The sequence below is a fragment of the Tribolium madens genome, unplaced genomic scaffold (genome assembly GCF_015345945.1).
Source record: "Tribolium madens isolate multiple individuals breed KSU strain unplaced genomic scaffold, Tmad_KSU_1.1 Scaffold_1;HRSCAF=32;Tcas5.2_LG8, whole genome shotgun sequence".
In the NCBI taxonomy this organism is placed as follows: domain Eukaryota; kingdom Metazoa; phylum Arthropoda; class Insecta; order Coleoptera; family Tenebrionidae; genus Tribolium; species Tribolium madens.
In genome coordinates, this window is record NW_025400984.1 from 2,895,243 (window position 1) to 2,907,848 (window position 12,606).

General features: G+C 33.7%; 1 protein-coding gene across 4 annotated transcripts in view; it reads right to left on the reverse strand.

Annotated features, from left to right (window-relative positions):
• LOC123016459 (ankyrin repeat and fibronectin type-III domain-containing protein 1) overlaps nucleotides 1–12,606 on the reverse strand; it is a 70,748-nt gene that overhangs the window by 2,396 nt on the left and 55,746 nt on the right. For 2 of the 4 annotated variants that reach the window (XM_044416868.1, XM_044416871.1), the window contains 5 exons: nucleotides 4,145–4,300; nucleotides 2,914–2,992; nucleotides 1,578–1,681; nucleotides 1,154–1,531; nucleotides 33–1,098 (listed from right to left, as the gene is read on the reverse strand). In XM_044416868.1, coding sequence (XP_044272803.1) covers nucleotides 33–1,098; nucleotides 1,154–1,531; nucleotides 1,578–1,681; nucleotides 2,914–2,992; nucleotides 4,145–4,300 — 1,783 coding nt within the window. Of the gene's footprint in view, nucleotides 1–32; nucleotides 1,099–1,153; nucleotides 1,532–1,577; nucleotides 1,682–2,913; nucleotides 2,993–4,144; nucleotides 4,301–9,526; nucleotides 10,368–12,606 lie in introns of those variants that run through there. The other 2 variants (XM_044416870.1, XM_044416869.1) reach the window with 2 other exon arrangements.

Sequence of the window (12,606 nt, forward strand, 5' to 3'; positions counted from 1 at the left end):
AATCCCATCTTTAAATTTCTCAAAATACTTACGCAGAAACGTGCGGATTGTCTCTAATCTTGCAATGGGGCAACATATTAGGCGACTTTGCCGACACCACCACTTGGATCAAGTCCACCGAGCTCTGCATCTTCAAGTACGCCAAATACAAGCCCTTGCTCAGTTTCAAACTCGACACTTGGTGATAATTGATCTGTTCCTGGATCGACGCCATTAGAATCTCCGAAATGCTATGGTCATCCCCTAGTACCATTTTCTTGAAGACTTTATTCATCGGTAACCACCTCGAGTTCAAAACCGACACACTTTTGGGCGTTTTCACATAATTAACGGTACTTAACACGACCGTTCCTTGCGAATCCCGCAACGGCCGGTAGTACAACTGGCCTAAATCTTGCAAACACAATGAAGATTGCATTTGGAGTACTGCCGATAGGAGTTTGGTCCGGAAATGTATCGCCGAAGAGGCGTTCTTCTCCATATCGCTCCGCAACGACTTGGTGTCATCCCAACTACACGAAACCTTCATCAACCAGTGAAGATCCGTGTGAATGCAACTGGGAAAAGTCTCGTCGATTTCTATCACAGGCAAAAAATCCTCGTTGGTCACTAGGACCTTATCCTCGTGGTAGAGAATACACGCGAGGTAAATACCACGTCGGAGGTTCTTCTGGAACTTGCTAGCAGCGGTGAAGAGTTGTTTAATTGTGGTTTTTTTGCGTTGGGTACGCCTCTGGGGGCCAGGAGTCTCAAGAATCTCGCTCCCGGGCCTCACCTGCTTCACCTCCTCCATGAGGTGCTCCAACTGGCGCAACCTCCCATCAAACCTACAATATCCAAGAGTTTTAAAAGCCAAACCAAAAATCGTACATCGATCAAACCTTGACTTTTTATTATCAACTTCTCGCCACGTTGATGGTACTACCGATGACGGTGTTGAAGTTAGAAACGTCCCATAGCCCTTCAAGTTGCCACAAGCCGCCCGAAAATAGTACCTCCTACCCTGAGTCAATTCTATACTACAACTGGTCTTGGACATGTCCAGAATCTCTTTTTCGCCGGAAATTAGGCTAAAATCGGGCCGAGTCGACCATTGAACTAAAAACCAACCCATGAAACACCCCATGGTCAGTCACAAACCCAACCTTCAAACCTTTAAATTTGGTTGTGATGGGCGAATCGTTCGTTGTTGGTTCCTGGAGTCGCATTGAAACCGAAGACAGGGAGGTAATATCAAGGGCTACTAACGAAGGAGGGTCGGGGGGCCTAGCTTGGGCGAAACCTAGGACAAGTCTTTTGAGAGTTTTAGCCCTCCGACTCCACGCTATAGCTTGTTTATCATTATCGCCTCCTGCACACCCTGTCATCGCCGATGTGGGGTACGCATTGCCTATAATACTGGAGAACGAAGCTCGGGTGTTGAGTGGAGCCCCACAAGGTTCTTCTAGCAACCCTCCGAGTTCCTGTAGCCTCATTTCAGCCTCCCCGAGTAGTTGTTTGAGATGAGATCCCAATTTGTCGGGGTTTGAAACTAATAAAAGTTGGAGATTTTGTTTACGTAGACAATTTTTACTTACATCTGTGACCCTCTTTGGCACCGAAACCGACAAGCATTTTCACCAAAGGTCTGTTATTACTTAAAACGGCGACGTCGAGGGGGGACAGGCCGTCATTATTTAAACTAGAACAGAAAACGTCTCATTAACTATTTAATCTGATTGGCTATTGGAAATGAATGATTGAAAAACAAACCGGAATCGATTCGAAAAAGGTAAAATTTAATTTTTGCCGCGTGGGAGAGAGAAATTGAATTGGCGAAGGCAGCCACTAAATAAATTGCTACATTAAAAGCATCGCTGGCATTTTTCTTAGTTTTTCACATGTATTGAATTTCGTTTTTTGTAGTTAAAAATAAATAAAAATATCGATTTGGGTCACATTTTATTTTTATTTTAGTGAAAATAGATGCTACTAGCCACATCCGGTGATTTATTTAGCTCTATTCAAACAACAAAAAATTTTAATTTCCTTTTCATACATAAAAGTAGTTAATTAGTGTCAAAAACAGGTGCTTTAATTTTATTCAAAAGGAAGTATTGCAATTTGCACGAAAGACATTGAAACATTTGAAAAGACATGACTTTACAGATTTCTCGAACCAAATACATGAGAAGTTCAAAGGGAACAAAATTAATTAAGTGAGACGTGAATAAGGATAGTATCGTAAAATTTAACGACCACGAGGAAAATAAAAGAGTTGAAAAATCAAAATCAATTTTTATTATTTTTAAAATGTCATCACAAAATCGCGTTTTACTTGAGATAATTAATTAGTTTTTAATTTTGTGCAAAAAATTTTAAAAATATGGCACTTAAAAATTAAAATTTAAGCAAAAAAAGCAAAAGTAATCTTGAACAAAATGAATTAACTAATATTTTTAGAAGTGGCACATAACAAGACTCAATTTTCTAAATATGTCACTAAGAGCAAAAAATTCTTTCGTTTCGACTTCTACTCTTAAATAAATTAAAAATACTTTCAATTCGTGATGAATTAATTACACGGAGTGGCTTTTGTCCGCCTTTGCGATCCAGCTCTTGACCTTTCAGAGCAAAATTTTCCAAATCAGATTTACAGTGACCAAGTCGCTTGTTCGAAAATCCCTCACAACTCCCATTTCGCGTTTTTGAAATATATCATCCATGTCTTTGTCGTTATTAAGTGTGATAGAAATTCCATGCTCGTGCTTAATTAACTCTATTTCTGATGCTGATGGCATTTCGTCGGTAATAAACGCTTATATAACCCCGAGGTGTAGTCCAATTTAATTAAAAGACACCTATACTACCCCCGAGACTAAAACTATGGATGAAATGTATTACTGGTTGCCTAAACTTCAGGGGCTGACTCACCTGTTCACATCAACGTCGGTGGATTCGAGAATAGTGCGTGCTTTTTCCAAATGTCCGTGTTCCACTGCAGCAAATAGGGCTGAAAAAGAGTGATAAGTAATAAATTTGATGGTGATTGGGTCACCACTTAAGGCGTTTAACATCCTCATCAAAATGTAATAATGCGAGAAGTTTTAATGAACGGTGACCACGTCCGAGGAATTACACCAAGTCTATAATAATTAAAAGTGAACGCCAAATAAGCGTCGTTGGTGAAATGTAATCAAATCGCGGCGAAAATTTGCTCCAAATCGAAAAGTTCCTCTTGCTGTGATAAATATTCACAAGTTTGTTCGATAATACTCCACTTAGATGCTTTGTCGGCTGCTACTTTAAAACAAATTACGGGCAAAATCAATACTTGGAAATTTTAAATTTATTCAATTGTAAGAATGGCCGTTTAGAAAAAGTGTTTTCTGTTAGTAAAGACACACGAGGAAGACTATGTTGATTTTATTTATTTTGCACGGGAGATAAGCAACGGGAAAGGTTACATAATATGAGAGATAAGAGGGATAACAACGCAACAGAAGAATAAACGGTTCTCTTTGAAGGTGATTAAGAGAAAAATAAGTTTATTAAAATAAATATTTATTCCAAATATATCAACAAAAAATTTCGAGACTGTCGCAGATGGAAATAATTTTCCTTAATATGATATCAGTGACTCATTTCCGCACTGTAATTTATTATTAAAGGTCTAGATATTGTGTACGAGGACAAGTTGCGTTTTGGTGTTCGTTTCCATTATGATTTATTAAAGCAAAAACGAAATTAATTTTGCAAAAGCTTCTCCCAAAGGAACTGTAACCGAAAGTAAATAAATTCCTCCGAAATTGTTTCGTCAAAAAGTCGCAGTCGCCCAAAAATTGCGAAACAATCACTGTGGATAATTAAACCGAGAAAAACGACCCTAGCATGGAAACCCGTCGATCGTAGTAATCAGAATTTCCGCGATTGCACTGAAATAAAATTACTCTTTACTGGCAAACGAAGGAAAAATGTTATTGCACGAGTTTATCCTAACCCGGCGGATCCACCCCCGGAATTGCAGTTCGTATTTCAGTTTGGTGTTGGAAAAATGAATAAAAAACAAGTCTTGTATTGCTGGGGGTTGTGAACTTGAGAAGTCATTCCGACTCGGATGATTGAGTATTTTTTTTGTCAGAGAAGCTTTTAGAGGTTTTCTTACCGTGTAAATGTATGTTGACCTTTGCTAAACGTTCGAGACGTTGTTGCATCAATTTCGCTTCTTTTTTACTGGGTTTGTGGCCTACCGGGGGTAAATTTGTGTTTGTGGGCAGGCTAGCCACCTCCATTTCAGAGTCGCTAGGCACCGGGGGGAGCTCTGTCAAAAAAATAAGAAAAAAACTTAACAAAACAAAACAAAATAAAAAAGTTGGGGCAACAATAAATAAATGAACATCTGGTCTCAATAAAAAACAAACAAAGCGTTGTGTGAATGTTTAAATTCCCAAAATTATTAAAATTGACAACATAACTTAAAATTCGCAGAAATTGGGCTAAAATTAAATCGAATACTGATCTGCATCAACAAAAACGTGACAAATGACAGCGTTTAAGTCAAACAAACAATATTACTTCAAAAATTATAAACAACAAAAATACATGCATAATAAAAAATTCAAATAAAAGAATTACGTCAATTATTATCAATTTTTGCATTACAAATGACTATTTATTATTAATTTTATTGCTACAAACTGGTTACATAAAGACGTAAACGTAACTAAATAATTTAGACAGAGGCTACGGATGTGCAAAAATGTTGCGATATAATGAAATGTCAATTTAAAATTTAAAAAAAGGGGTTTAGAAAGTAATATATTAATTAAATCAAACATAAATAAATTCTAAAACAGCAAATTGTAAAATATGCAGCGTAGTTAAGTTAGGATAGATTATGTTTCAAATTTGCGAATAAGCGATTTGGCGAATATGCGAATTGTTGGTTAGTTTACTTAAAGTATTTATGTATTAAAATGGGTGAGTGAAAAGGATTTAAAAGATTTCGGTTAAATACAAACACAACAAATTGTAAAATATTTAAGCGAATTCGCGATTTAGTGAATATGCGAATAAGCGAATAAAAATATACTAGATTTTGGAGTATTTAAAAAAGTGTTAAAAAACTTGGCGAATGTGCGTGAGTGGGCGAAAAAGGGTTTCTTTGTGTGAATACGATTTCAATTCTCTAAGCTTAGAAACTGGCAGTAATTATAGAATTAAATCCTGAGCGTGGGTCGCTGTACAACAATGAAAAAAGGTGTGAACGGCAACGTGAAACAGGTTTCAATCTCTCCTCTAATAAATCATAATTGTTTGAAATTCCCTCATTTTCATTCCATTGAAGCGAGATAAAATAATAAGAAATTAGACCGGAATAAACTCTTTATGTTATCAATTGCCTTAACAAGGTTATCGTTTGAAACTGTCTTCTCGGCAAATTAAATAATTGCTTTAAACAAATAAGACGCGTCTAATGAACTCAATTGGATAAGCACCTGCATTTACCTTCATTAAACACACAACTTGGAGCGTTTTTCTCTCGACTAATTACCACACCATCCTACTGATTTGCCCACTGCTAACCCAGTTTGGTAATGAGACAAACACTGGGTATATATCTATGCAAATTCACGAGAGATACAGCTAATCTCAGCCAAGAATTCACCTGGACTTGGATTAATTCGATTTGGGGACTCAGCCGGAAAAGGGTCCGCGCGTCGCAGGAATAATAAACAGTTTACTTATTAATAGAACCGGGAAATTGAATTAGCGAGTTTTTACGGGACAAGGGAAATGAACAAACCCTTTCAAGATCAATTTTTACTACGAAAATTACACCACAAGTGCATAAATATTAAGAAAGATCTGTGGGCACGGCAAGGTTCACAAGAACAAAATATGAATTTCTAATTCGTTTTCTAAAAACAGAATCACCTCAAATTTATTGATTAATGCATCCTATTACACAATCGACTTGCAGTTCATTAAAATGCAATAAAACGCAATCTTATTTTAATGAACGAAAGCAATAACCATCACTTCCAGATTGAAATATGGTCGCATTTAAATAATATAAAAATCGAACCAATTGTCTTAATGGTTTAAAGTGAAAAAATAAATTTCAATTTCGCACAGTGCATTTTTCGGTGCTACGTTGTAAAATTGAAACATTCCATGTCTCTTTTTTAGTTTTAAGAAAATACAACATAATTATAATGTAAGAAAAAATAATAATTAATATAAAAATTGGCAAGTGAGAATACTTTTGCGAAAAATTATAAAAATATCTAACAAATGAGGGGCAACGACTGGCTATTTAGTAACACGTGTTTTCGTTAAATTTCAGTAATAACGATTTATCTTTCATCCAAATGTCATGTAAAGTGCAAAATTATTAAATACCTTTACAAAAATAGGGCGAAATTTAAAAATAGATCAGATCAAAGAACTTTTAACGAGGGTTTCAAATAGGATTTGGTTACAACTCTGGCAAATTATAATTTTTTTCGCTGGAAAATATTTTAGCATTATTAATGTACTACTTTTCTGGTTAGTGCGAATGGCCAATAAACATAAAAGCCAGTTTTTCCCCTACATTTTGCCTTTCTTGGCCTATACCACTTTCCAGGTTGTAAAACTGCAATAAACACCAGAATGTAGTAAAATTCCCTATTGGTGTTTTACTTGGTAAAAAATGAAGCAACGTGAAAGTGACTAACTAGCGAAATAAATCGATGCAGGAAGCAAGATAAGATCCGTTTATTCACTTAATTAACTAATTTTTCTTTCAGATTTCTCTTCATCTACAAATCCATCACATGGCTTGCTAATACAGCCATTACGCAAAGCTTTTGTCGGCGTGTGTGTTAACACCGCCCATGCAAGATATGGTAATAGTTTTGTCGTGTTGTTTTTTTCTCTTTTTGTTAATCTCAATAGGCGTATCTAAACATTTGTCGCGATATAACCAGGTTAATGCGGTTTCGAAATCATTGCAACACCGCAAACTATAGCTTTAAATTTTTAAAAGGAAAGAGCGATAGCGTGACGTTATAAATTTTAGAACCATTTCCTGTTAGATGGTGGAAGATAAGATGATTGACAAGGTCATGGCTGAGTGAGGGATGATCCTAGTGGGAAATTGTGGATCGGGCATTTATAAAATTAACTTGTCAGGTAGTTCGAGGATAATTACAAGAGCTCGGGACGGAAAAAGTAGCATTTCTAAATTCTAACGTAGAGTAGCGTGCGAAAATCGTGACCGTTTTCTCAACTGAATTAAAAAGAAATTAGTTTTTCTTCTGTGACAAAGACAATTTTAACACAATTTCAATCTCGCGAAGCAAAATTAAGCTTTAAATTAAATAAGCTGATAAATATAAGTATTTCGCAGGGTCTTGTAGCATCATTAATTTAACCGAAACTATAACTCGGACCACAATTTCAACAAAGCGCCTGCATAGTTAATATACACTAGTAGTGAACAAAACGAATGCACTAAGAAACAACAAAAATGAAATTTATGAGAAAATAGAAAATTAGCTTCTAATATGTATTATCAAAAAATCTGAGACTTCAAGACAAAATCTAACAAAATTGGTTTTTTTTCCTTGTTTTGTCACACTCTCCTGTAGTGTTAAAAAACTAATTTCGGGACACAAGCTCTTCATTATTTATTACTAATTTAACTTAAACAATAAATTGAACGACAATTTAAAGTGTTCGTATAATGAATATAGTAATATGTATACCTACAAATATAAGATTTTTACGATACATTTATATTGAAAGAAAAAAGATCTTTTAAAGACCGTAAAATGAAAATGTTAAAAAAATTACATAAATTGAGAAACAAAAAAGACCTAATTTTAAAAATTATCAAGTAATAAAAAATCTGAGACTTTTAGATAAAATTTATCAAAAACGATCAGAATAAATAGGGACAAAAATTGTAAGTCTTAAAATGAACAATTGTTGCACTATAATGTCAAGTTTTATGATATAACAAAGTCAGAGGATTTGTTCTTAATGTTTTTTTTTCTTAATGTTTAAGTTTTATAATTAAAAGTTGGTGCAGATGCCTCAAACTTTTGAAATAAAACATTTTTTCAATTTCAATTTTATTTGTTTCGTTAACACTCGTGGCTTAATAATCCTCTCGTGAGATAAAGCGTCCGATTTACACTCAAACTTGTCGAATAAATAACTATTAAAGATTTGTAAAAAAAACGTTGGCAATATACAGTATGTCCCCAGATTGAGTTTACAATCTGTAATTAAAACTTTATTATTTAAACTGAGTAGAAAGAAAAGTTAATTTTTCTCTTGATTTTGGAAGAATAACTTTTCTCTGCTTTTTAAGTCTTATCACATTGGTGGTTTTATTATTTTGAGAATGATGTCACTTTGACAAATGAGTTTACGCAAGTTAAAAAACAAAAATGTTTGTGAAAAACATAATTTTAATAAACAGCAACTCAAAGAAACAGTTCTAAGATAAAAACCAACGTCATTTTTAATAAGAACAATAATTATTTAATTAATAAATTATTTGTCAAAGTGACATATAGTTGTCAAATAATTAAAACCGCCAATGTGATAAGGCTTAAAAAGCAGAGAAAAATTATTATTAAGTCCAAAATCAAGAGAAAAATGAACTTCTCTTTCTGCTGAGTTAGAATAATGAAGTTTTAATTGCAGATTCGCTGGTTTCAAGTAAAGCAAAAACTTTTTTTCCTTTGCAGTTTTGGCGTAAAATCAAAGATAAAAAAACTTTCCTCTTGTAAACTCAATCCGGGGACATACTGTAGATGGAAACCGTTAATTCTACAAATAAAAAATATTACGCTTCATTTAGATCGTGACCAGATGTATTATTTTATCTCAATTTCGTCATAATTTCAATACGTAGCAAAGAAAAAGCTTATTTCAGGACACAAACAGGCTAATCTAAAAAAACAATAATTCGAACCACAATCTCAACAAAACGTTTATACCGACAATAAACAAAGAAATTAAACTACAGTAAATAGAAAAATCTATTATAAACGAAAAATTGCCTCCAAATATTATTAAAAAACCAAAGATTTTTAGACGAAATCTATTAATAAATAACCAGAAAAAAAACACATTAATTTGGCAAATTGCACTCAAAATAAAATGTTGTAAAAAAGTCAATTAAACCCACACTGTATAGCAAATTTTATAGAGAGGAGGGCATTTAAATGCGGTAATCTCTTACCGGGTAAGAAATGTGCAATTTTAATGTTGATGTATAAAATACATAAAACATTATTTAAAACACAAATGTGAAACGTATAAATGGAGAAAGGTATAATAAAAAAATGATAGGAAAAGTAATTTTGACGGTTATAACAGAGATTAATTAGCTCTATTCCGAATATAGAGGCAGTAAAAGGCTCTTTTAGTAACAATAAGCGAAAATAACGTGGGATCTAAGTTATTTTTTCCTAATGAGAAAACTTTCGATAATTGGTGTTGTGGTATGCAAATAATCGAAATTGAAATTTTTGGGGTCACCTACTCAAAGTGGACGAAAACGAGGCATTCCTCTTCCTCCTAGAGGCCGTAATGGACAACCTCAACGTATTTTTATAAAAACCGTTTTGTCTATAATCATATCCGAATTCTTCGTAGCGTCCTTGACGGTGACATTCCATTCCATTCCTCAGAGGAATCCCCTCGTACCCATCAGGCTGCAAACTGATGGGTTCGAAATTCTCCTTGATGGGAATTTGCAAGATCTGCGCTGCTTTGGGCGCCACTACCGCTGGCGGCGTCGTCACCACCTTCTTCTTCCCTTTCTTCTGGTCCTTGACCATGGGCGTCTTGAGGATGGTCTCCACCGGCTCCTTCACCAAAACCTCGGGAATAATCGAATACTCGTAGAAATTCCTCTTGTAGTCGTGCAAACTCGACATCGACGGCGTCTTCTGCATAGCGTCTTCGTCGTGGTGCTTAAGAAATCGCGCCCCGATGAACCTCAGAGACGCTCGCACGGATTTCGACCGTTTCAAGTGGCCGGTTTTCCGCCTTTCTGTTATCAAATCGGCCATTTTCTTGCTTTCACTTTTCTTCGGTTTACCCATCACGACGATTCACACTAAGTCCGACACGCGTCCGACATCTTTCACTGCGCATGGTTGACTGGATTTCAAATTACAAACAGCTGCTGGTGGTACAATGAATGGGTACAAGAAGGGGACTCGAAATGAGCCGTGTGGACCCTACGCAAGAAGGAAATAGGGGCCATTTTCACGCACAAGACACTACGTGAGGTAAGAAAGTCGGAATTTTTCGTAGAATAGGGGATGGAATGAGGAAGGGTAGGATGTCTCGTGACCGCGATATTTTAATTGTGTGCACTATGACGAAAGTTTGGTTAAAACGAAGATAACGATTTGCTCATTCGAGAAAGTGGATGACGATTTTAACGATATCTTGGATGATTTATTTGAGTGCTTGTGTAACGTGTTTTGTAATCGAAAAATTGCTACGGATAACAATAATTTTATCTTCCAAGTTGGTACGCCTTGTATAAACAAAGTTAAACTAACGGTTAAAACTAAGTAATTCGATGATAAAACCCATATAGGGTGTAATGGGTTTACTATTACTATTTATGGATAAGTTATTTATGATTTAATTACAGTTTAAATGTTTGAAGAGAATCAAGTTGGCCGTGATATTTGCTAAAAGAGAATCTGGAGACCTTCCAAATTAATATTTAAATTACTCCAAATAAATTAAGATTTCGTGTCAGTTATCACAAAATAAATATTTTCTAAATCTTAAATTTATGAAAAACACAAGATAAGTAGAAAACAGATAAAAATGTTACCTAAGGTTACCTAGCACTCAAGATAAAGCTTAAAAAATAAAGAAAAAGTAGTAAAAAATAAATCAAAATACTAAAAAAACAAATACAAAAATAAGGGTCACAGGTATAAAGTTGGTCAAGGTTACCTTGCCAAATATACGTAGTCACTAACTATACAGGCTGCGCCAGAACTCGCGCCCCAGAGAAAAATGCCACGTAACGTATGATACCAAGAGCATGGAAAAAATGTTAAAAAAATTCTATTAAAATTTCGATGTTATAAGAGTTTAAATTTTGCACTTTGACTCTATTTATTTCTGTTGGAAAAATAATTTTCCAAGTTTTTTTGCTACAAGTTGTTAGAAGTGGAAATAAGGAAGCTGTATCCTAAATTGTAACTCTGTTTAAGATTATTTGTGGCTTTTATTGGCAAAATTTTTGTACCTTTACTAAATAATTATAAAAAAAACATAAACAAGATCATCAGTATTATTAATTTATTAAATAGACATAAAAAAATGTCAAAGGTCAAAAAATATATGTCAAATTTTTTTGACAGAATAATTTTAAATATTTTTTCCATGTTCCTGGTATCTTATCTTACGTGGCATTTTTCTCTGGGGCGCCAGTTCTGGCGCACCCTGTATTTGGATACAGCAGTGTCAAAGTCATTGCTGATTTTTTTTGACTTTTTCAATCACAAATATTAAAATAAAACTTAAAAATTTTAACGTAAATGTTTAAAATCTTATTAAAGTTAAAGAACTCAACAAATCAGAATACAGAGAAAACAATTTATAAAAAAATAACTGTAATTTAAATTTTGTATCACCCTTACCACTATAAAACGTGTAACTTGGTGTATGTTTTGCAGCTGTTCTTTATTTCTTATCAGTATACCATTTTTATCATTGCAATAAAATGAGCATTTCCTCTTCTGTGTTATTTCCCTTTCGTCACTATTTATTTCCAACATTTTAATAGCTATTAAGAGAACAACGTTTAAAAAAAAATCCAACAATAATATTGGATGAGAAATTTTACTAAATTCGGAAATTGTTATAAAGAAATTTGTATTTTATGAAGAGCGTATATTAACGGCAACATAAGAAGTACAACATAGAAACAATACGTGTAAGATATTAGTGTTGGAAAAATTTATAAAACACATAAACTAAATATGTTTAAAAATAGATAAAAATGGCAACTGACTAAAAAAATACTTAAGAAACGCTAAATACAGAAAAATAAGTAGCACAGGTATAAAGTAAATCGAGATTATCTAATATACGTAGCCACTATTTCATATTTGAAGACAGTTGTTGCTTTATAGGCATGGCAGGTCAAGTCATCAGTGCTATATTTTTAATTTTTCAAACACAAACTGCAATGCAAAGAAAGAAATACTTTTTAAGTTTTTATTAAAATCACAGAACTCGAAAGAAAAGAGTTCAAAAAAAAGTTATTTATGAATAAACATAGATAAAAAACAACTATTATTTAAAAATTTTATCAACTTGTTCACTATAAAACACATAATTTGCTCTATGTCTTACGGATGTCTTCATTTCTTATCACTCTTATCAGTATCCCAAACTTATCATTGCAATAAAATGTACATTTCCTCTTTTGTGTTGTTTTCATTTCGTGACTATTTATTTGTATTTCCCACATTTTAAAATTTGTAGATATGTAGATAAATAAAATAAAAATGTTTTAAAATGAAATTGACTATTATTTATAATATTTATAATATTTTTATATTTATAATATTTATAATTAAT